This window comes from Sceloporus undulatus, chromosome 4 (assembly GCF_019175285.1).
Source record: "Sceloporus undulatus isolate JIND9_A2432 ecotype Alabama chromosome 4, SceUnd_v1.1, whole genome shotgun sequence".
Taxonomy (NCBI): Eukaryota; Metazoa; Chordata; class Lepidosauria; order Squamata; family Phrynosomatidae; genus Sceloporus; species Sceloporus undulatus.
The window spans coordinates 71,421,324-71,443,855 of NC_056525.1; the positions used below are offsets into that span (position 1 = coordinate 71,421,324).

At 42.0% G+C, this 22,532-nt stretch overlaps 2 protein-coding genes across 14 annotated transcripts in view; one reads left to right on the forward strand and one right to left on the reverse strand.

Annotated features, from left to right (window-relative positions):
* The window catches only part of SZT2 (SZT2 subunit of KICSTOR complex), a 109,409-nt gene extending 91,001 nt beyond the window's left edge, over positions 1-18,408 (forward strand). For 5 of the 11 annotated variants that reach the window (XM_042463011.1, XM_042463015.1, XM_042463014.1 and 2 more), the window contains 15 exons: positions 2,493-2,675; positions 2,752-3,022; positions 3,396-3,475; positions 4,453-4,578; positions 4,883-5,085; positions 5,371-5,464; positions 6,763-6,843; positions 7,190-7,264; positions 10,185-10,398; positions 11,503-11,686; positions 15,682-15,804; positions 16,153-16,642; positions 16,852-16,968; positions 17,393-17,461; positions 17,801-18,408. In XM_042463011.1, the coding sequence (XP_042318945.1) occupies positions 2,493-2,675; positions 2,752-3,022; positions 3,396-3,475; positions 4,453-4,578; positions 4,883-5,085; positions 5,371-5,464; positions 6,763-6,843; positions 7,190-7,264; positions 10,185-10,398; positions 11,503-11,686; positions 15,682-15,804; positions 16,153-16,642; positions 16,852-16,968; positions 17,393-17,461; positions 17,801-17,944 (2,454 nt within the window). In that variant the 3' untranslated portion in view covers positions 17,945-18,408. The other 6 variants (XM_042463013.1, XM_042463019.1, XR_006103497.1 and 3 more) reach the window with 5 other exon arrangements.
* Positions 18,409-19,253: 845 nt separating this feature from the next.
* The window catches only part of HYI (hydroxypyruvate isomerase (putative)), a 46,123-nt gene continuing 42,844 nt past the window's right edge, over positions 19,254-22,532 (reverse strand). For 2 of the 3 annotated variants that reach the window (XM_042463023.1, XM_042463020.1), the window contains 6 exons: positions 21,047-21,161; positions 20,591-20,669; positions 20,246-20,295; positions 19,960-20,029; positions 19,593-19,727; positions 19,254-19,383 (listed from right to left, as the gene is read on the reverse strand). In XM_042463023.1, coding sequence (XP_042318957.1) covers positions 19,310-19,383; positions 19,593-19,727; positions 19,960-20,029; positions 20,246-20,295; positions 20,591-20,669; positions 21,047-21,161 — 523 coding nt within the window. In that variant the 3' untranslated portion in view covers positions 19,254-19,309. The remainder of the gene's footprint in view (positions 19,384-19,592; positions 19,728-19,959; positions 20,030-20,245; positions 20,296-20,590; positions 20,670-21,046; positions 21,162-22,532) is intronic. The other variant, XM_042463022.1, reaches the window with a different exon arrangement.

Here is a 22,532-nt window from a genome sequence, read left to right on the forward strand (position 1 = left end):
AATTTCCTGCCTCTCCCTGTGGATCGAGGCAGGATTACAACAATAGAAACAACATTTACAAGATTAAAACTACAATGTCATATAAAATAACTCAATAAAACAATATACCATTACCAATACAATGTATTTGACTAAATCATCATTTAAAATACATATCGTTACAAACAGAGGTGGAGTATTTCTAACTCTCTTGTAACAGATTGGGTGGATAGGCTTGCCGGAAGAGATCTGTCTTAAGTGCTTTATTAAAGGCATCTAAGGTGGTAATAAAACGGATCTCCTCTGGCAAGTCGTTCCACAGCTTGGGGGCTACAGCAGTAAACGCTCTATGGGAAATTGTTATTAACCTGGTTTTAGCATATTCCAATAGTTGCTTCCCATATGTTCTGAGAGTGCAGGGCGGATTGTGTAGGGAGAAGTGTTCCCTCAAGTAACTTGGGCCCAAGCCATGTAGGCCTTTAAAGGTAATGACCAACACTTTGTACTGCACCCGGAAGGTAATCTGCAGCCAATGAAGAGATTTTAATACTGGTGTTAAATGGTCAGACCTAGGTGTTCTGGTGACCAATCTGGCTGCTGCATTTTGAACCTGTTGAAGCTTCCGAACTTGGTACAGAGGTAGCCCCATGTAGAGCGCATTACAGAAATCTAAACGAGAGATTACCAGTGCATGTACCACTGCTTCAAGGTCCTTTTGCTCCAAGTAGAGACGCAGTTGGCATATCAACCAAAGTTGGTACCAAGCACTCCTGGCCGTCGCATCCACTTGAGATGACAATTGTAGCGACGAGTCCAGGAGTACTCCCAAACTGCGAACTTCGTCCCTTAGGGGAAATGTGACCCCATCCAGGACTGGTTGACAAATCTCCATCCCCAGACTTGAGGTATCTATCGCAAGTACCTCTGTTTTCTCTGGATTTAGCTTGAGTTTGTTTTCCCTCATCCAACCCATTACTGACTCAAGGCAGGCATCCAGAGGAGAGATGCCATCCTTAGTCACTGCAGCAGTCGGAGACATAGAGAAATAAATTTGGGTGTCATCAGCATACTGATAACACCACACCCCATGTCTTCAGATGATCTTGCCCAACGGCTTCATGTAAATGTTAAACAGCATGGGGGACAGGATGGCGCCCTGAGGGATGACAGATGTCAGCTCTCTTTTAGAAAAGCAGCTGTCCCCCAGCATCACCATCTGGAATCCGCCTGAGAGGTAGGAATGGACCCACTGGAGTGGCTCCCTAACTCCCTCAGACATTTCAGAAGGATATCATGGTCTATGGTATCGAATGCTGCTGAGATGTCCAAGAGCACCAACAGGATCACACTTCCCCTGTCGATGCCTAGACGGAGATCATTGACTAAGGCAACCAAGGCAACTCAGTATCCTACCCTGAAGCCAGTATGAAATGGGTCCAGATAATCGGCTTCCTCCAAGACAACTTGGAGTTGGAGAGCAATTGCCCTCTCGATCATCTTGCCCAAGAATGGTAAAAGAGAGATCGGTCTGTAATTATTTCTTACCAAGAGATCTAGGGAGGATTTTTTCAAAAGTGATTTGACCACCGCTTATTTTAGTTGGTCTGGAAATTTACCCTCCCTAAAGGATGCATTAATTATAGATCGTAGTAGTTTCTTCACTGCATCACTTCCCTGGGCAGTCAACCATGATGGGCAGGGATCGAGGGAGCATGTTGTCCTGCTTCCACTTCCAAGAAGCTTGTCTGCTTCATTGGTATTTACAAACTCAAAGTGATCCAGTTTGACATAGTCCACAGAGTCACTGGACACCTCTCTTACTGTCTCTGTTTTAATGCCCACGTCCAGATCAGCTCTTATCATAGAGATTTTATCTGTGAAAAAGTAATTAAATGCATCACAGCAGGTTTTAGTTGGTTCCAAAAGCAGGTTCAGGGTGGAAGGCAGTGTAGTTAGTGCTTTAACCACCCTGAACAACTCTGCTGGACGAGACCTTGCAGATGCAGTGCATACAGCATAGAAAGAGTTCTTTGCTGTATCCATTGCCACTCCATAGGACTTCAGGAAGTCTTATCTGTCTTATCAGATAAAAGTTGGTGTTTCTGCCAGCAGTGCTCTAGTCATTGCGCAGTCCGCTTCATTTTACGAAGATCTTGAGTGTACCATGGTTTCTTATTTGAAGTGGACTGGAAAGGACACTTGGGAGCGATAGTGTCTATGGCTTTGGTAAGGTTGTCATTCCTGGTATCAATCAAGGCTTCAACCTTCCCAACCCTCTAGGGCTTCCTGGAACTTAACATCAGCCTTTGAGAGCGGGCCATTCTAGTAGGTCCTCCACCCCTGAGGGGGATGTGGGTGGTAGCCTTCAGTCTCACTTTGATCAAGAAATGGTCCGTCCAGTTTAATGCCTGGCCCTTGCAAAATCTCTGAACTTGGTTAGTACCTGGAAGCTTTTGCAGGCTGGGCCAAAAACCTACATGTGTTGGGCTTACTACTCTCCCTTTCCCTTTCAGCTGGTGCTCTACACCTACAATTGGTCTGTGGACCTGGGCAGTGCCCTGAGCAGCTCTCTCACTCGCTTACTGCAGTGGCAAAATGCCCGTTCCCATGTGATTCACTGCCTGCTGAACCAGAAGCTTGGACTCTTCCACCACTACTGTTACATGGACACTCCATGGCATGAAGATAGCAAACAGGTAACTTTGATTTCTGTGAATTCTCATGTCAGTTCTGTGGCTATAAGTGATACTCACTGGGTGTCTCTGTGTCTAGGAGCAAAATCCCTTCCTGAATTCCACTCTGGAGGTGGATACCCTGATCCGGAGCTCTAGTGTTCCCCCTAGCAAGGAGCAAGGTCGACTAAGTGGTTCTACTCGCATCATGCAACCTCTCCACTTCCCTCCTGACATGGTGCCCTTTGATGAAGCTCTTCGTGATGTCTCAATCAATAGGCCTATCTTTCACAGCCTTGAGCTGGGTGCACTTGACCGTGTGGCCCAACATGGAGCTCAGTTCCTAGAGATCAAGAACATGGAGAGGAAAGGTAAGCTGAAGGACAGGACTAAGGGAGAAAGCTTGCAGCCATGAGATGGAGCAGGATTACTGATATTTTGGGGATATCATGACAAGTGATTGACTGCAAAACAAGAGTGGACAATTTTGGTCCTCCAGATTTGGTTGGATTGCAACTTGTGTCACTGTCAGCTAAGCCTGAGTTGGCAGTATCTGGAGAGTAATTGTTGCACTTGGTGTAAGTGGTACACTATGGGTGGGGTGGCATAGAATACAGACATATTAGAGAAATTGAATCTCTAGCCCTGATAAGCTTTTCAGCAGAGAAAGCTCATCCAAAAAGGAGGTTCTGGTTGAGGAAGGCTCTGGACCTGCTGTCCTCAGCTCCTACTCCTGTTTCACAGAGCTGGAGAAACAGATGAAGATTGAGAACCTCTTCGTGACATGGCAACAACGGTCTGCGCAGTCCAACATGCCAATCAGTGTGAGTTGGTGGGGGTGAGTGGAGCCAAGATTATGGGCACTGCTTAGATTTGAGAGATATGTACCAGTTCTGCAAGCTATGGATGACCTTGTTCTTAGAGATAACAGAAAGACATAGGTAAAGCAAGTTTCTTCCCTAAGAAGACTTTTAATTCTAAACTGTAGGAACCAGAAGACCTGTAGGGTCTAGTAAATAACCATCTGAAAATTATGTCATCTCCTACTACTTTCACCCCAGTGAGAAGTATGCACTTGATAAGGAGCATAAACTAATTTTTCTTCAGGACAAGTTGGTACACTTTATAGTTCATACCTTATGAATGTTCTTCACACATTCCCTCTTTCCTCATTCCTCTGTAACTGTTAGCAGATGATAAGTGTTGTGTGGAGTTGTGTATTATGCATTTCTGCTGTGAATCCCTTGAACTCAGCAGCTCCAGAAAGAGACCGTAATATCATGGAAACTGCAGTGCAGATAAAGTAGGGGGTTAGTTCAATCAACACACTACTTTGTGATTCATGAGATGTTCAGGTGAAATTGGTCTTTGGTCACAAGTGACCTTGCCAAATGGTTATTGCTGTTGTGTGCCTTCAAGTTATTTTTGATGCATCCTATGTAAATAGCTGTTCATTAAAGCTGTGCATGCAGTAAATGATGAATGTGACATATAGTGCCCCAAATGTTCTAACATGTATGCTCATGTGATAGGACTATCTAGACTTGGATGAGTAATAAAATGTTCCTTAGCATTGGAGCAAGAATGTTGTTTAATAGAATATGTGGCACTCACTGAGCAAAACATTTGGTGACTGCCCTTGCAGTGATTGTGTCTATAGCAGCTCCCTTTTGATTTTCTTAATGTTCTTCATAGCTGGCAGTGATTCTCTTGGATAATGTGTAGCTGTTTGGAAGAGGTCTAGAGGTATGTGAAGGGTACTACAATATATGGTGATTACCTCTTTAATGTGTGTTTGCAGCTTGCAGATTTGGAAACTCTGAAGCAGTCATCACGCCTGGTCCATTACTGTGCCACACCTCTACTCTTTGATCCCACTTTCCGACAGCAGATTCAGGCTGATCAACAGAGCAAGCCAGAGGGGAAGGTGAAGTGCAGGAAGCAGAGAAAGAGTCTTTATAATACCACTACGTGTTTCTTCCATTTTCTTTTCTCCCAAGAGGAGGCAAATAAGCAGCCTTTCTCTGCTCAATTGAGTCTCTCCACCAGTTGGTTAGAACTTGTTGGTTGAACTAGGTGAAAGATATAGGAGTAATATTGGCTGGATAAGCCCATTCCTTTCTACTACCTAGTCATCAAAAATTATGTCCTTGGGTGTCATGCAAAACAAACGCCCATATGTCTCTCTAAAGCAGTTTCTCATGACTTCTTATTACTCACTTACCATTTAGAAGCGGCATCGTTCAAATGATTCCACAGCATCCAGTAGAGACCGCAGCCACAGTTGCGATTCTGCAGAGGGACTGCCATGTAGGGCCAAAGATGAGGCCTGGCTCCTGGAGTTGTGTCACACTTTCCTACAACAATATATCCAGTACCTGCAAAGCATGGGCTTCATTCTGGTGCAGGTGCGCCCAACTTCACCCACCCGGAGGTTAGTGGGAATTAGTAGGCTGATGGTGGCCTAGGATTATGGGCACAGGGAATTTAGGGAGCATTAGCAGAGAGCATGGCATAGACCTGCTTTTTTACATAAGGATCTCCTGGAGAGTATGGCTTCAAAAAGATGTTTGGGAAATACCTGACAGCTTTGTTGACTTTTTCCAAAGAAGATGCTGTGAGGAATCTGCTCAAGTCTGCTTAATGCTTCATGCATCATGATGTGGATATAGGACATTTTTGATTCCCCTCTCTCCCCCCCCCCCCCTCTGATTTTCAGCAGCACCAGCCGAATCAGAGCTCTGGCAGCAATGGGCAATGAAGGGCGCAGCTCCTTCTCATATACCAAGCCAAAGGCTGATGGGAGTCCAAAGGTGAGCAACTCTGCTTTGGGTTGAAATAGAAAGAGAGATGAAAATTTGGTGGCATAGATAATTTATCAGGTATGAGGAATTTTTGGCCCTCCAGATGTTCTGGATTTTCAAAATCTCAGCCTGCACAACCAATAGTAAAGTGGTATTATCTGTAATTCAGTATATTTGGAGGGCCAAAAGTTCTCCATCCCTGATATATTGACAGTGTCTCAAATTTAGAAACTGTTCAGAACTTATTTTTAAGATCCCTGTTGGCTGTCCCTTAGTGTACCCCCTGTCTCTTTTCTGAGAGCAGCAACAGGCCAAACTACTCTTCAACCTGGTACACATACCACTCTTGCCTTCTACTGACTCAAGTTGTTATCCATTAGTGATTCCAGGCTCTCCAAAAATTGTTTTTTAGAACAAATATCTGTTAACTCTCCAAGCTCCTGGATATCTATAGTTAGAACAATATTGCAGAGCTATGATATTAATGTGGACTCCCAAATTATGCCACCCGTAGATTCAAGCAACTGATTATAGAGAAAATTCATCTTGCTTCCAAATGGGCTGATCTTCATTCACTCTCGAACTCTTCTTTTTCTTTTTGGTACCCATTGTACAAGACATTGTTTGGGTTAGAGCATTACTTTATTAATCTTACTCTGGCCCCTACTAGAAAAGCATTTACAGCTCTAAGGTACCAATGTATGATGGGCAGATATAATGACACTCCTGTCCATCTAAGGTTATGTATCTGAAAAACCAGGGAAGTGGAGAATATCGAACATTACCTTTTACATTGTCCTCTGTATATATCTCCTAGACAAAGGTGTCTTGAATGTATTTTACATTCCCTTTCCGATTTGTGTCCTTTTGGCCAGCAATAATGTATTTATTACTTCTATGGTAGCAAAATTTGGTTTAGGTGATAGCAAGATTAGAATCAGTTTTCTCGATCGGAATGACGGCTAGAACCATTCTAGTTTTATGTTTCTGTTATTTTATCATTAATGATGTATTATTGTTTTTTGTTGATGGGCCTCTCTTACTAATTTTACTATGTTGTTTTATTTGTGGTTTTTGTGCCTTGATTTTTTTATACTGTTTTTGTATTTACTGTTTGGATCTATTATATATTGTGATGGCTTTTAACTTTTAACAATAAACTTCTGTTTTGTTCTATTGACTGTTTGGGAAGGAGGATGGGCAGTTTGAGAGAGGGATGGAACACATTTCTTAAGTATTTCTAAATGGACTCTTTCATATCGGAATTCTGTTCCTACACTGTAACAGTGCATATTTTTCTCTTCCAGACCACCAGCCCTCCTGTCACCACATACCATTTGCAAAGAGCTCTGCCTGGGGGCATTGTGTTGATGGAGCTGGCTTTTCAGGTAAGTGGAAACTGTCTTCTGCCATGCTTTCCTGCTGTGCTACCAGAGCAGACCAGACCAGATACAGTCCATATGCTTAAGTGGGAATAGCCACTGTAGATTTTTTGTAGATTTGTGGGTTTGCATGCATCAGAGGAATGTAATAATATGGTCAACTGTAACTGAGCACTAGTTACAGCCTAGAGGGAAAAGTGCAAGATGAGATTATTCAGTTCAGCTGGAGGTAGTGATACAACCTTTAAACTAGCTGTGTTGTGCAATAATGAATTTTGGTGCTTGCAGAAAAGTGGGGCAGTACTGGGGAAAAGATGGGATCCAGGATTTCAACTGTTGTTCTTCTGTTTAGGGCTGCTATTTCTGCGTAAAGCAATATGCACTGGAGTGCTCAAGACTCCCCATGGGCCAGACTGTCAATTCACAGGTAAAATTGCAGTGTTCTGACTTGTCCTCAAGTGGCTATAGATGCTGTTGAAATAAATATGGAAGAAGGCCTGAAGGAAGTAGTGGCTGAGATCCAAAACCTACTGCAGAAATAATCCATCTTCACTGCCCAGGCTCAATGCTAGGGAATTCTGGGGACTGTTTTGGGAGACATTTAGCCTTCACTGTCAGAGAGCTCTGGTGCCACAATAAACTACAATTCCCAGGATTCCCTAGCACTAACCCAAAGCAGTTAAAGTGGTCTCAAACTGGATTATTTCTGCAATGTGTTTTGGACCTAGGTTTTAAGACTTGATGAGGCCAGGTGTTCCATTGACTATCGATCAAGATAGCATCAAAATTATACTCATCATGTCAGTTTGCTTTGTGTTGAGGTAGCATTACGTGTCCATCCAGATGGTATTGGACTATGGCTCATAGCATTCCTTACCAATTGGCTGTACTGGGTAGAATTAACAGGAGTTGCAGTCCGATAACATCTGGACAGTTCCCATCCCTGCTTGTCTTGAGAAAGAGGGAAATTATAATCACCAGTGTCTTGTTTATACTTCATCTTGAAAGTCTTCTTCAGCCTTTCAGGCCTTGGACATGGCCTGTGAAATTGCTGAATAACAGAAGGCGCAGTCTTCTCCAGAAGAACAAAGCAATCTTACTATTTTTGGCTGGAAGCTTCCTTTACTGTAGTGTGTATGTGAAGATTGGAAATGCCAGTCTATACTTTCCTCTGCAATTTAGTATGTGGTAACCTTTTCACCTGAAACAGTACTTTGCTTTTGAAACAATATATTTGTAGTGTATCTTGATTCCTGAAGTAGGCTGTAACTTATGCTCAGCAACTTTCTGGGATTATTGAGCTACAGGCAGCCTTTATTGTCCCACTAGATGGAGTTTTGGACCGAAGAGAGCACCTCATCTTGTTTTGGGGTTTGTTCAGTGTTTTGATTATGTGTGGTCTATTCAGTCTCTTGACTGCACTATGGAGAAGCCAGTACATGACACTGGGTGGAAAGCAACACGGAAAACTAATATTCTTGAGTGTCATTACTCCTTAAATGCAGAATCAGTTAGCCTTCTCCTTGTGCAAACTTTTAAGACTTCCAACGATACCTTGAGGATTCTAGAACTAAAAATGCTCTGGAGACAGTAGTGATTCAAACTGAAGCCTAATCTTTAGATCAGCCTTTATTCAGTTGCAAGTCAAAAACCAGTATCCTGCAACTGAAAAAACTAAATGCAGCAACTTCACTGGAAATGGAATAAACAGTAAATGATAGATTATTTAATGCAGGCAATTGCATTTTCATTCATGAGGCAGTCTGTCAGCAGAAGTTAATCACATGGAAACTCATGCTGGGTTGAAATATTCTGTCTTAATTGCAACAGTAAAATTCTAGCAGCAAAAGATGAGGAGGAATGACACTCATGGGATATTGGCAGGTGGTGGAATTGTGGGCTAGGATCCACAGGGGTGAATGGGGAATTATTGAAGAATGTGAAGAAGCTACTTAAATGCTGTATACTCAGTTTCTTCAATACCCTCCTTTTCTGAACGTTTAGGGGGTGCTGATGAATTTTCAAATTTATCATTCCAGTTTCAAGAACTTAAAACATTGTTCTTTCCTTTATAAAAAGGAAAGGGGGGGGGGGGGAAGAAAAGAGAAAAAAGAAAAGAAAATCTGGAATTCCTATGAAATGGATAAAAAACATTCATTGGATTTTTTTTAAAAAAGTTTGCATTTGGCAATATCATTGTCACTGTGTGAAACCTCTGTGCTCCTTTTTGTAATTTTGTGAATGGCATTAATTGAATCTGTTTACAAACACCCATTTCTCTTTTTCATAACTTTATCACCTTGTGAAAAGCAAAATCTAGATTCCTTCTGTTTGTTCTCATGTGGGCATATGCCACCAACAGCATTTCCTTCCCAAATTAAACTGAGACAGCACCTCCTACATTCCTTTTTCTCTTCATTCACAGAGCACCCTCATGTAAATCGGCTGCAAGTTCTTTAGAGGATGGTTTAGACATATAGAGAATAACAAACAAATGTACAATTTCACCACTTCAGTTTTAAATGTCTTCTACTAGTTACTATGTTAGTTTTAAGTGTCTTCTGTCAGTTCCCTTCTGACTGGTTAAAACATTTTATGTTTGTACTGTATATTAAATGGTAATCTCTAAAGTCATATACTGTATGTAAACCCAGAGGCCTCCCAGGAGTGATACTCATACTGGAAAGGAGCCATCTTAGCTTATACACTCATTGGTTTTATGAATCATGTCACGTATGTATGATGTTTATTCCATTTCTCACAGCCACAATGCCCCCCCCCCAGGTTAAGCCCTTAGGAAGAGAAAGAGCTCATTTCTTGGGTTTATTTATTTTTCCTGAGACAGGTCTACAAGATATTAGCATCCCAGTTTCCCCTGGATTATTTGATTTATGATGCCGAGTAAGTTGGTGTTTGGGTTTAAGTCCTGTTTTCAAACCAAAATTCGCCCGTTGATTTTGTGAGCCCATTTTTGCCTATTCTTGGAGGAGGCACAATAGGCACTTACCAACAGCACGAGAACTACTTTGATGAGGACTATGCCAGGTAAGGTATGATGCTTTCTATTGAAAACTGAATGAAAGACCACAAGATCAAATCTTCAGCATTAAGGCTCAGTGCCTAGGGACTGCTGCCCAAGCTTTTTACTGCTGAAGGACTTTCGTTTTTTATATAGCATTGACATGCCTACTTAGGCTGAATGTCAGTAATAAGAGTGAATATGCAATCACGCTCCTTCTGTCATGACCCGTTTTTCTTACCTTCCTGACTACCTCCTTCCAACATCATAGAACATCATTTTAGCATTGCTAGATCATCACTCCAGCTCTTCTCCCCTTTGTCCTTAGCTTTCCATGCTCTTCACAGAAGAGTGCGACAAAGTACGTGATCTCATGCATGTGCACTCATTCAGCTATGACTTCCACCTACGTGTTGTGCACCAGTACCTGCTTGGATCCCACATGGCACTGAGGCAAGGTTATCATCTCACCAGTTTCCTGGAAGACTTCATTGCCCAGCATCCTGACATCCCCAAGTTTGGCCGTAATCATATCTTCCAAGGTGAGGACTCTTGGGGTATTTGGGGAATTATTTTTTAAAAGTTATGGGCTATGGGTTCATCTTGGCCTGTCCTGTGATGAAACACAAGCACCCTGACCATATTTTTAGAATGGCATTATTGGTGTGTATGGCACTTCAGAGTTACAGAAGCAAACCCACAAGACAGTTCTCTGTCACCAAGAGCTAATAACAACAAATTGACAGTAAAGAATTGGGCTTTACTGTGATTCCAAATCCCAAGGTAGCCACTTCTTTGTCATATATGTCATACCAGATTGGTAAGTGTACAAAGTTACAAAACCACAGAATATGTTAGAATCATAAAAGATCTATACATCTTGCCTCAATCTCATCATCCGGCTCTCATAATAAAACATTCTAAAGACTATTAGCTAAATGCTGGCTGAGAGGAGGCTGTGGGTTTAATGTCAGAGCTAATTAAAGTAAGTGGCACTTAAACAAGCAAAAGGTTTTAAGGGAAGACATAAAAAGCATAAAATCTGGCAAAAAGGAAAATAAACATAAAACAATAAGCTTGCTTAATTAGTCAAAAACAAAAGTCAGAACAGTGATTAGAGGAACAAAGAATTATATGTTCATTGATTGTAACAAACAATAGTCTCCCTCTCCCTCAATCTCTTCTCCTCTCCTCCAAAGAGCAAATAGGCTTCCATGTCTGATCATAGAAATTCCCACACAGTCCTGTAGTCTTATGGCATATAGAAAGGGTGAAGAAATACGGCCTCCAAGACCATTTAAGAGGCTCCCAGCGTGCCCCCTGCTGTCATTTTTAATTTTTTTACTCTAAGTAACATGGGGGCCAGTGGAACCATACCCCCTCCAGGGCAATTTTAGACCAAGGAGAGGCTTTTTAAAAAACAGGAACTAAATCAGAACTGTTTATATCCTGGCTTTTAAAAAGTCTCTCCTGTCCTTAATACATGACAGAATTCCTTGCCCCTTTCCCCAAGATTGCAGAGGGAAATGGGGAAGGAGCCATCCAAAGTCATTGAGAGTGTGTGTAACTCCTGAATCTTGGCTAGTTTCCCTCCCATGACCTACAGAAAACAGGAGAAAATAGTATGCTGCCTCTTCCCTCAACAGGTGCCCTGGCCTTGCCTACCAATACTATCATGGCCCATCATCTGTACAACTATATAACTGACCATGCTAGCACCTACCATATGAAGCCATTACGCATGGCCAGGCCAGGAACTAGCACTGATGGCAAGAAGGGGACCCCTGGGCCCGAGCCAAATGAATATGCTCTAGTGTCCATCTGGAATAGGTGAGTGATTTCTGGAAATCATGAGATGCTGAAGTTCTAGTAACAGTTATCCACAGTTGTGAACTCCAAAACCTCAACATGCTGTCAACTACCTTTCCACCTTCATTAATCAAAAGGTAGTCAAGTTTAGAACCTTTCTGGTCTTGAGGTGGAGGGATTATTTAACTTGCAACTAATGTTAAGTGCTGCACCGACCTTAAATATCACATGGGTCCTTATTTCAGTCTAAAGTCATAACTTGTGTTTTTCCTGGATTAATTGGCAAGGACAAAGTTTTATGTGTTTTGTTGTTGTTTGCCTCCAAATGCAAACAACATGGCAATCCTAAGGTGAACCTATCATAGGGTTTTCTTGGCAGGTTTTTCAGAGAGGGGTTGCCATTGCCATCATCTGAGGCTGAGAGACTATGACTTGCCCAAAGTCAGCCAGTAGGTTTTCATGCTTGAGTGGAGATTTGAATCCTGATCTCCAGAGTCATAGTCCTCACTGACTCTCCTTAATTTTGAATTATTGCAAATGGACCATAGTTTTAATTACCTTTCTTCATGCAACTGAATAAGAAACCTGTTGAGGCAGATGTAGTCAGCATAGAAAAGGTTTTACACTCATAACTGTTCAGGTCTAGTTTCTTTTGTATAGCACTTCAGAACTGAGAGCAGTTATTGTAAATTGCATAAATTATTTTATTTTGTTATTTATTTATTTAATAAACAAAACAGTTAAACATTTAAACCACAGTCAAGGTACAAAATACACAAGTACACACATATATATACAACAATACATAATAAAACAAAACCATCTTGTTGAATTGTAACAATTATCTGTTATAAAGGCTTCCACAAAGTTAAGATGGAAGAGAGAGAGAAAGAATGAGAATGTTTGAAAAGATTTATTATTATTATTATTAACCTTTATTTATGAAGCGCTGTAAATTTACACAGCGCTGTACATACAATCTTATTAGTTAGATATAAAGAATTTAATTGAGATATAGAATTATAAAGAGCTACAAATGAACTGTTTTCTTCAAGAAATAAATCTTGTAATTCAAGTATATATTTAAAAATTGCATAAATTATTTTAATGTGGTTTTAGTTTCAGTCCCTGGCTACATTTTACCTATCAAATCTTGTATGTTGTGTCAGTACTAGCCCAAAGAAACCAAGGTCTATCCTAGCACTATGTGTTACTGCCGCAAACAGTTCAGGCACTGAGAGGGATAAAATATTAATCTCTTAGTGAATGATCCTGGGTTTGAAGTCGAAGGCTTTCACAGCCGGCATTCATAGTTTTTTGTGGGTTTTTCAGGCTACAAGGTCATGTTCTAGAAGAGTTTATTCCTGACATTTCACCAGCAGCTGTGGCTGGCATCTTCAGAGAATGCTGGTATGAAAGAGAGTGGGCCATATATACTGTTGTTTGAGAGGAGGTGATTTGCATGTTAATCTGTGTATTGGCCTGTTGCTTTCAGTGCTTCTCAACCTTTGGTCCTCTAGTTTTGAGACCTCAACTCCCAGAATTCCTGAACAATGAACATACTGACTGGGACTTCTGGGAATTGAAGTCCAAAACATCTGGAGGCCCAAAGATTCAAAACCACTGTCCTACAAGTTGTCCATTTACTTAATGATCCATTGTCTGCTGCAAATCCCCCTCACCCTGGATGGTTTTCATTTGCATTTGCTGGGTCCTGGTTTTGGTGTTTTTCAGGACTAGTAGCCAAACTTTGTTTACTTTAAGAGTTTTTTTCTTTCCTGTTGAAATTGTCCAGGTGTTTATGGATTTCTATGGTTTCTCTGTGCATTCTGACTTAATAGTTGTTGGCATGGTCCAGAATTTCAGTGTTTTCAAACAGCATTTTATGCCCAGGATGGTTTATAACATGTTCTGCTACAGCTGATTTTTCTGGCTGACCCAGTCTGCAGTGTCTCTCGTGTTCCTTGATTCATGTTTGAACACTGCGTTTGGTGGACCACAAGAGAAAAGTAAACAAAGTTTAGCTACCAGTTGTGAAAAACACCAAAATCAGGACCCAGCAAATGCAAATGAAAACAACCTAGGATGAAGGTGATTCGCAGCAGACAATGGATCGTTAAGTAAATGGACATCCTGTAGGCCTTGCCATTCAACATCAGGACAATATACAGATTAACATGCAAACCATCTCTCAACCAACAATATATATACCCCACTCTTCCATTCCAGCATTCTCTGAAGATGCCAGCCAAAGCTGTTTGCAAAATGTCAGGAATAAACTCTTCTAGAACTGGCCTCATAGCCCGAAAAACCCACAAAAAACTATCCTGGCTTTGTTTGATTTTTCTAACACAGTATTACACTGATCCTTTTAAGAATCTCATGTGAGCAACTTGACTTTCAGATTACCTAGAACTATTGTGTTTACCTCCACACATTCTGCCTCATCTTGTCTCTCTTAATATTTCTTTATTACTTCTGTGTGAATCGGATACCCACAGGATGCTTTATCAACCTAAAAAGAAATATAGTTTGTCATCTTCTTTACCCCTATTGGTTCTGGCCCAAGTAAGGTCAGCTTTTACCTGCATATAGAGCAATCATAAATTCTTGATTCAAAGAATTAAGACGGCCCATTGAGGCTGTTACTAGCTTTGGCTCTCACATAGATAAGCCACAATTCTTGTTGTAACCCTTCACTGCCCAAACCTTATTATACAACACCCACAGAATTCCCAGATTTGCTCTTTAACAAGTCAGAACATGTAGCTTCTTCTTGTCAGTCTAGCAAAGATCTGTACCCTTGTAAAATATCTGTTACCCCTTCTCTACATAATAATAATTAATTTGTTTTATTTATATACCGCTATTCCAAAGATCATAGCGGTGAACAGCAAGTAAGCTAATTAGCAAGTAAGCTAATTTGCCCCCAACATTCTGGGTACTCATTTTAGCGATCTCGGAAGGATGCAAGCCTGAGTCGAGCTTGGGCCCTTTTGCTGGTCTTGAACTCGCAACCTTGTGGTTTTGAGTGAATGGCTGCAGTACAGGCATTTAACCACTGCGCCACCAGGGCTCCTTTACAATACAGGTATGTATTTAGCAAAACAACATACAATTACACAGGAAAAAACACATGTAAATTTGATTATGCTACACAGATGGTACAGGATGGGGACAACAATGCTGCAGTACACAGTTTTATTATTATTATTATTATTATTATTATTATTATTATTATTATTATTAGCTTTGTTTATAAAGCGCCGTAAATCTACACGGCGCTGTACAAAACCAAGTAAAATCAAGAATATAAAAGCCTGCCTATGGCATACAATCTAAAAGTTAAAGCAACAAATTAAAAACATCATATAAAACAAGTTAAAACAGCAGTATCCACTAATTGTTTTGTGTTGAGATACATAAAATGGCCATTATCAGCCCTGGAAACCCACTGAGTAGCAAGTTACATAGTCTCAGGAAAGCAAAGGCAAACTCCCTATGAACAAATCTTGCCAAGAAATCCCACAATAGGTTGGACTTAGAGACACCATAAATTGGAAACAACTCAAAGGCATACAACAACAAATCTGACGGAAGGATTTTCAGATTTGTGGCATATCATTGAATCCCAGTCCTGTAGCCCTCTTATGCCTTCCCTTTCAATTTTTTTATTCCAATGGTACAATTATACCAAGTATGCATATGATTCCCTTCTTTTTATTTTGTGTGTAACCAAATTATATAGTGCATTTGTGATGTGTTTCTGACACTGCCAGAAGCACACTACAATTAGATAGGAATGTCAAATCACGGACAAAACACTACAGTTGCCGGGCTCATTTACTTACAAGAGTCAACAATGTCTTTATATGTTTAGTTCAACTGACATATCTGCTGTGGTACAAACCCACTTGGCTGCAGGCCAGGTAGTGGTCAAATAGGTTGAGCCTGCTTTCTTCCCTTAGCACTCATTTATTCCATAGAGAATCTCTGACACCATTCTCTGCTTACAGCTCAGGTTCCTATAAGGATTCAGAAGGGTTACGTCACCATGATGACTTTGATGTGTCCATGCTTGTATGTCACAGTGCTCCACCCTTTGAGGAGCAGAATGAGGCAGACAGACTCATGCTACGGTAAGAGTAAAGACAGGTAAAGTTGCAAGCAGGAGCATCCCTGTTCAGGGAGTGGTAAAAGATTGGACTATGTTTGCTTTTTAAACAAATACTGTAGCAAATAAGGTAACAGAGACAGTACAGAGTTACCGGGTCAAGACGTATGCACCTAGGAGCAGCATAACAGTCTATGCTGGGCTGACAGGTATGGAGGCCCATAGGATTATTGTAACAAAGTGTCTGCATGTGAGCAAAAGTGGAGAACAGGTTTTGGTTTAGATGTTGCAAGGGCAGAAGAGACTTAATTATTAAGTTGGCTTTATCTGGGGGGGACATGAGCTGCAGTGGCTACTGTCCACTTCTTCCCAGGTTACACTTCTACGTGATCATGACAAGCCAACGGGAGCTGTTCCCACGACTCACTGTAGACATGCGACGCTTCAAGAAGCTGCCACGCCTGCAGCGGGAGGCACTGGAACCGGTTCTGGGACGTGGAGCCTGGGAGACAGCAGAGGGTGGCTGGCAGCGCAAAGAAATAATGGAGCCCTGGGAGGAAGTGGAGGACAGTGGCGAGTTTTATGCAGGTGGCCCCCAAGTCAAAGTGGGCCCTGGGCTCTTCTATACATCTCCACTGTTCCCATTGCTTGCCTCAGAGGTGGCTGCTGCCCAGAGACAGCTGACTAACATGGTGCAGCTTGCCAAGTGTCACTGCCGCCGAGACAACCTCTGGAAGCGGCTCTTCCTGCTTGAGCCCCTTGCCTCTGACAAACTGAAGCTGGGCAAACTCTCCATTGGTGAGCTGGAAGAATTGCTGGATGCAGTGCACAAGAAATCCATTTCTGACATTGACCCCCAGTTGGTGAGTGGCTGAGCTGAGTCAGGACATGTGAATATGTATGTGCACCTAGATTCACATGCACATCTGACATTCAGCAGATATTCAGTGGCCTGCAAAAGGCAGTAGGGGCACATGCTCAGATAAACCTGTTGTGGAATATTCTCATGTCCAGGTATCATATGCTACAAGGGACTCCATCTCCTTAACTTCTTCCCTTTCTCCCTCAACAGAGCTGCTTCCTCACTATGACAGTCTCTTGGTACCAGAGTCTTATCAAGGTGTTACTGAGTCGTTTCCCCCAGAGCTGCCGCCATTTTCAGAATGCTGATTCTGGCACTCAGTATTTGGTAAGACTCTTCTAGAACTATGACCTGCTGAGCTGTGCTTTCCAATCAATTTGGCATGGGTTAATCAAGAATGATCTGTGTTCATCCCACCTGGCCAGGTTTGGCATTTCCATTTGTCAGTGCCAGCATCCTTTGGCAAGTTATTTGTGGGGGGAGGGTGTGTGTCACATGCAGCTCTTTGAAATGAGGATTTTTCCTCACTCAGAAAGCTTTGATCCAGGGCTTTTTGGGGGGTGGGATTGTGTCTTTCTAGTCATTGCTCCCGACCATTGCTTTCCCATTGTAGTGTTTTCCTTCCTAGCCCTCACCCTTGCAAAGGCATCTGATCCTCTCAGTGAGTAGGTAACATTGCTGTGTTGTTTTTGCTCAGCACAGTAATGTGATGGATACTTTTCTGATGCAGCCCTTTACTCTTTCTATGCAGGTCGTTCTGAACCAGAAATTTACGGATTGTTTTGTGCTTGTATTTCTTGATTCTCATTCAGGAAAAACGGTGAGAACCTTTCCTTTGGTAATTTAAGGGGAAAGATGACTGCCATGTTGGAGCCCTGTTGACTCAGAGAAATTTCTGCTCCCTGGGGCTGAGTGTAAGCAAGAGGTTGCTCATGTTCTGCTTTGGGGTTGATGTACTGCTCCTGTGTATTACAGTGGTTCAGTCTTTGGTACTCTACTGATATCATGATGTTGATGACAATGGGTGTTGGCCTGCAGATTGCCATAACCTAATTGCGATTGGAAAGCAATCTTATGGGGAGTTGGTAAGAACACTGTTGGTCAGCATGTGGACAGATTGCTGGCAGCTGTACTGATTGATTGTTTGTTTGTTTGGCAGAGTCTGACAGTGGTTTTTCGGGAGTCTTTCCCAGTACAACCCCAGAACAATGAGAGCCCCTTGCCACAACTTGTGTCTACATACCACCATCTGGAATCTGTCATAAACACAGCTTGCTTCAACCTCTGGACAGGGCTACTATAGTAGTGACTGGATCTTCCCATTTGGAGCACACTGCATGGACCCAGCAGTTGTAATTGGCTGGAACAAAGAAAAGACCACTTCATGTGGTAGGAACACTGGGTGATATGAGGGTACAGCTGGCTGGATAAGAAGTCAGAACACTTTCAAGGATTCGGACTGTACTGAATAGAACCACAGGAGGAATAGGTCTGTGTCTGGTGCACAGCAATGGCAACCTGACTGAAAGGGAAAAGGCACCTTCCCAAGTACCCACTGAGGTCTTTGGGTGGACATGCCTCCTTGAAATTCAGGGCCGAAAGTCTTCTGGATTCGCAGACTTAGCCAGGCCTTTTTAGAGCAAATCACTGGATGGGCTTTAGTGGGAGGGTATTGCACAATGATGGAAATGTTTTCTATGAAGTGAATGTACAGTATATTAAATAAAATGGATCATTAATTATAATAATAAAATACTTTGTCACAAATTTCTCCAGAAAATGTTACATTTGTCCTACAGGAAAAGCAGAATAGATTCCCCAACAAATGTCCAAATGACATCTCTGTCAAGGTGAATGGTGCCACTGCTAGATTCTTAAAGCAGCCATTTAGGGGGGAAAAAACTAATTTGTTTCCTAATGCATTTGGTTCATGCTCAAATGGATCATGTTGTTGTTTATATTCCCTGGGTTCTATGCTGTACTATAAGGGCTTTTAACTATGAAGCAGTAAGTCCTAGACTGGGGGATGTTTTTCTGTGACTGTGAGTAGTTCAAGTGGTAGTTTATTGTGCAAGGAAAAAGCAGATGAATACTAGAAATGTCTCTTAGAAGGAAGTTCAGCAATCTTATTTGGAGCCACTAAGTGGTACTATAGAGCTGCATTTGGTGAGCCCAGACTTTATTCCTTTGCAGTAAATTACTTCCCATTCTTTGATAGCAGGAGGAGAAAGGCATGCAAACACCATTATTTAGCATGATAACATAATTTCTCTCTCCTTTGGAGGGTCAGCTCCTACAATTGTAGTGAGAGGGCAGCAGAGAAGTTGTGCTGGGGAAAAAGAACATTTTTCACAGGGAAAAGTGCAGCCAGGAATGGCATCTATTCAGGAATACATTCTGGGGCTGGAGTGAAGTAACAACAGCCACTTAAGTAATGTCACTTTGTTAGGAGAACACATCTATGTGTTCTATGCTATGCTATGCTATGAGTGTGCACCCAGAGGGAGACATAAGAAAGTGACATTTTAGTTGATTGTGTCAGTGCCAAAAGAGTGGCCTTTCCAAGCTTTCTTTTCCCCTCTGCGATACCCAGTAATAGACCACCACAGTTGTTCAAATCCACCTCTGATGCTTTTATTTCTGTTTTGACATTACAAAGCTTAACTCTTCAGCTTCCCCCATGCAGCAAACCATGACTCTCCCAATATGAATGGGCCCAGCCCAGCCCCTTCAGCGTATCTCCTGCAAGAGAAGCAATATGCATACTCATCAAACATGAATCCAGGGCTCTTGCAAGCTCCTAAGAGTCAAGTACATGGAAGCAGAGCCTGGATTGCTGGCTCTCTGGAATGAACACCACAGAAGATCTTCTGCTTCTATGTTGTAAGAGCTACCTATTGCCACATTGGAAGACCCTACCTCCATTTTGCTTGACCTTAGGAAAAACTTGCCTTTTGGTTTATACTCGCATCCTATGTAGCCACTGTAATCCATTGACTCTAGCAGCTGGAACAGGTATGGGTAGTTCAGTTCTCCAGGGCTATCAGGCTCATGTCGTCCTGGTACCTGGGCAATCTGAATGTGTCCTGCACAGAAATGAATAAAAGATTGGACATAAGGTCCTGCTTCATTAATTACTCTCCTGGGCATTATCTCTACACTATGATTGTAGCATCAATGTTTTTATTATGCCAAGTTGCAAGGGATCTAAGTTTTTAAGACGACTTTGAGCAGAGACAAAGGAAATTAAAAACCAGAGACTGGTAGAAAAATATTAAAATGCTGAAAAACAACTGAATGCCACCTATAATGTCTTACCAATAACTGGAAAGTATGTTTCTAAGTTCTGAGTCAGGTTACCATCCATGATCTGGCAGTGAAAAATATCCTGTGGAGCAAACATTATTTACAGCCTTTAAACCAAGCCTGAGGAGATTAACAGAGATTTTGCTACCTTCTTTCTCCCCAAGTACAAAGGCTGGTAATTCAGCCTCTTCCCTGGACCAAGGAAAGAGGATCAACCAAAGAATGCTAACCTCAGCATGCTGCTGCACCCAAAGGACGGGACCAAATTCTTCTTAGGGAAACATGAAATGAGACTTACCAGCTGTAGCTTCAGGCTGGGGTGTCCCACCTTCTTCAAAATGGCAACAGCTGAAGAAATAGAGGTTCACAGTAGCACAAAGTGTCTGGCTGTGACTGGAAAAGGAGCTAACTCCATTCTCTTTGCATTTGAACATTCCAATGCCCATTCTTCAGCAATGGAGCAGCCTTTGTGGCCTTATACATGTTGCCAGACTATACCTCTCAGCATTCCCAACCACTGGTTCTGGCGGCTAGAGTTGATGAGAGTTGCCCATCAACACCTGGAAGGCCAAAACCTCCCCATTCCTGTATTATAAAAGGACTATTGCTGCCTATAAAGGGGAGGCTTTATGCCTTGGCTTACCTTGCTGTGGGGTGGTCAAGAAGTACTTGGAATCAGTAATCCGGCTGTTAATAGGCTCCAATAATCCAGTCAGATTTTCCTGCAATATCAGACCAAAAAACAGAAGCTAGCAGCCCAATGGCTTGCATGTTAAACTTGATGGTAAGTTTTGCAGTTCCCTCTTGTCTCTCAGCTCTAACCACATAGAACAACTAGCCATTTGGCTAATTTCTGATCAATGACTACCATAGTGTTTGATATACAAGTGCCAAGTCCCTGCCCAACACTAAGCAGCATCCTTGTTGTCCACCGTCCTGGAGTTGCTTGCCCATATATGACCCCACCTTGCTATGGGCTTTTTGTTGCTCCATCAGGCTGTAGTTTGGGAAGAGGCCTCTTAGTACCCTAAGGAATTAACATTGAATAGGTACCTGACTTGAAGCAGCATAATCTACTAACAAGGGACCACACACACACCTGAGCCAGAATGTCAGCAGCATATCTGAGGTTTTCAATGAAGGTAGCTTCCATCTCAGCTGACACTGCCTCCCGCTCAGCATCTACTGGGATTCGTCCAGCCATAATATGGATCCTATAAGCATAAGGCTGCATCAGGGAAGAGTAGGAGTGAGCCAAATACCTCTGGCATAAACTAAGAGAGACAGATGCAGTGTTGCTGCTGATTTCATTTTGCTCTCAGATCAAGCATCCAGGCTGCTGTGGTGCAACTGCAGTGAAGTCTGTATCATGCTCAGTTTAATCCTGCCCAGAGGTGATGCTCTGACCCATGAGGTGATCTTCAGCACTGAACAGTCAACACACATCACTGCACAAGCCTTTCTGTGGGCAAAGGGTACCACCTTCAATCTAATGTAGCTATGACAAGAGCATCTAGAATTCTCCAGTAAGAACTATAAAAATTACAGCCAGTTGATTTCATATGAGTTCGCCTAGCTTGACTTAAGTTATTTACTCTTCAACATTCACAGGCCATATGTGCAAGATCACTGCAGGCAGATTAATAGATTTTTGATATCCTTGGACTTGTACAGTCAGCGAGTTTCCCCCCCCCTACCATGTCCAAGGACTTACTGCCTATATCAAGGCTAGGTGACTTGTGGTTCTCCAGGTGTTGGACTCTAGTTCCCATAAGCCAGTGATGGTGAACCTTTTGGAGGCCAAGTGCCCAAACTGCAACCCAAAACCCACTTATTTATTACAAAGTGCCGTGTCCCTCTGGGTTTCTAGTAAAATTCTGGCAAATTCTGTGCTAGGGCGACGGCACATGTGCCCACAGAGAGGGCTCTGAGTGCCACCTCTGGCACGTGTGCCAGAGGTTTGCCATCACTGCACTTGCTAACCTGGTTAGTGGCCGGGGAGCCACAAGGTCTTCAGCCTTGTAAAGGACTAAAGTAAGATTTTAGTCATTATTGCTACATGAGGTTAACAGAAACCTCATGGGGGTCATTTTTGTTACGTCTTAAAGAAGTGTTTTTTTTTTATGTGTGTGGCAAAAACAGATAACACCAATTTGTTCTGTTTTCAGGAAGCCTACACATTGGGCTGGCCTAGTGAGGAGGTGCAAAACTGGTATCATTGATGAGCTTCTGGCACTGTCTTATGCATGTATCATTAACAGTGATTTGGCCTACCAGTGACAGATGCCATAGTCACACTACAGCAAGAATCCATAGTTATACTCCCAAGAGTTATGGCAGATATTCTGCTTTTCTAGCATATGATATGTATTTTAAATGATGATTTAATCGGTACATTGTATTGGTAATGGTTATATTGTTTTATTAAGTGTATTTTATATTACATTGTAGTTTTAATCTTGTAACTGTTGTTTTTACTGTTGTAATCCCGCCTTGATCTGCAGGGAGAGACGGAAAATATAAATACAAATTATTATTATTATTATTATTATTATTATTATTATTATTATTATTATTATTATTAT